Genomic DNA, 1,488 nt, shown 5'->3' on the forward strand with positions numbered 1-1,488 from the left:
CCCCCCCCACCCCGCCCAGCCTTTCCCCATGGCAGAGGGGCTCCAGCCCTTGGAGCATCTCCGTGGCCTCCTCTGGACTCGCTCCAACAACTCCATGTCCTTCTGCTGTTGGGGCCCCCAGAACCGGAGGCAGAACTGCAGGGGGGTCTCCTCAGAGCAGAGCAGAGGGGGAGAATCTCCTTCCTCAGCCTGCTGGCTACGCTCGCTGGATACAGCCCAGGATTATGGTAAGGTTTGTTGCGGTGCTTCTGGTGCTACAACAGGCGGTGGTTACCTGAGCATACCACGCTGGCATCTTCTCTGTGCTCACATCCATGGATACCCCAGACCTTGGCTCTGCATTCCGAGAGGGCAGCCTCTGTCCCCACACAGCGCACATCGTCCAGCCAGATGGGTCCCCGTCCCTGGCCGAAGTGAGCCCGCCGTGGAGCCGACACCACGGCTCCGCAGTCCAGCTGCCGGCACACCACTTTGGCATCCGCGAAGTCCCAGCTGTCATCGCACACCGTCCCCCAAATCTCGCTGTGAAACACCTCGACCCTCCCGGCGCAGCGACCTGGGCCATCCACGAGCCGGACCGGGGCGGCGCTGGAAACGGCTGAGCCTGAAAACAGGTGGGGAGATGCTCAGAGCATCTTTCCCTTTTGTGGGAAGAGGAAGGACCCTGCGTTTCAGTGCTGCATGGTCACGTGTCCTCTGAACCCACAGCATCTCATCCCCACCCCAGGGAGACACTTCTCCTGGGGGTTGGGAGTAGGTGACCCAGCTCCCACCTAGGATGGGGGAGAATACGAGTGCATCCCAATGCAGCACGGGAGCAAAACCCACCTGAGCACACCACGCCGGCGCGCTTTCTGTGCTCACATCTGCTCTCTCCCCACGGGCTCGCCGGGCATTTCGTAAGGCTTGACTCTGTCCCCTGACAATTCACGTTGTCCAACCAGACACGCAGGGGTCCGGTGCCAAAGTCCGCCCCTTCTGATGCTGGCAACGCCATCCCGCAGCCCAGCTGCCGGCACACAACCTCGGCATCCTGCTTATCCCAGCCGTGGTCACAGATGGCTCCCCACTCATCCTGGTGAAGCACCTCGACTCTGCCAGCGCAGTGGTGTGAGCCATTTGCCAGCCGGAGATGAGCTGGCTCAGGAATGATTGAGTCTGGAAACACCCGAGAGAGAGTTTTTAATGCCTTCAGGCAGCCACCCGTTTCTCTCCATGCTTATCCTATCACTGATCCTATCACAATTAAGCTCCCAGCCCCCTCTTCCAGCTGCCAAAAGGCACAGAGGAGAGGAGGAGAGGCAAAACCCCAAAACTGCTCCCTGGACCACCCTGGAGAAGGTGGTCCATGCTGATCCTGCATCCTCCTGGACCCCAGACCAACCCCCTGCAAGGATTCCTTGCCGGGTTGGTTGCTTTCCATGAGCTTCCTGGGAAGGAGGGGGTGCTGTTAGAGCTGGAAGGTCCCCAGAGGGATGGAAAACTGGG

The 1,488-nt window shown here is 60.7% G+C and overlaps 1 protein-coding gene across 1 annotated transcript in view; it reads right to left on the minus strand.

Moving 5' to 3' along the window:
• The window catches only part of LOC104513924 (deleted in malignant brain tumors 1 protein-like), a gene marked incomplete at its 3' end in the record, with an annotated part of 21,953 nt that overhangs the window by 4,376 nt on the left and 16,089 nt on the right, over positions 1–1,488 (minus strand). Inside the window, 2 exon segments of the mRNA XM_010157432.1 lie at positions 259–598; positions 829–1,141. Coding sequence (XP_010155734.1) covers positions 259–598; positions 829–1,141 — 653 coding nt within the window.

The sequence above is a fragment of the Eurypyga helias genome, unplaced genomic scaffold (assembly GCF_000690775.1).
Source record: "Eurypyga helias isolate BGI_N326 unplaced genomic scaffold, ASM69077v1 scaffold2708, whole genome shotgun sequence".
Taxonomy (NCBI): domain Eukaryota; kingdom Metazoa; phylum Chordata; class Aves; order Eurypygiformes; family Eurypygidae; genus Eurypyga; species Eurypyga helias.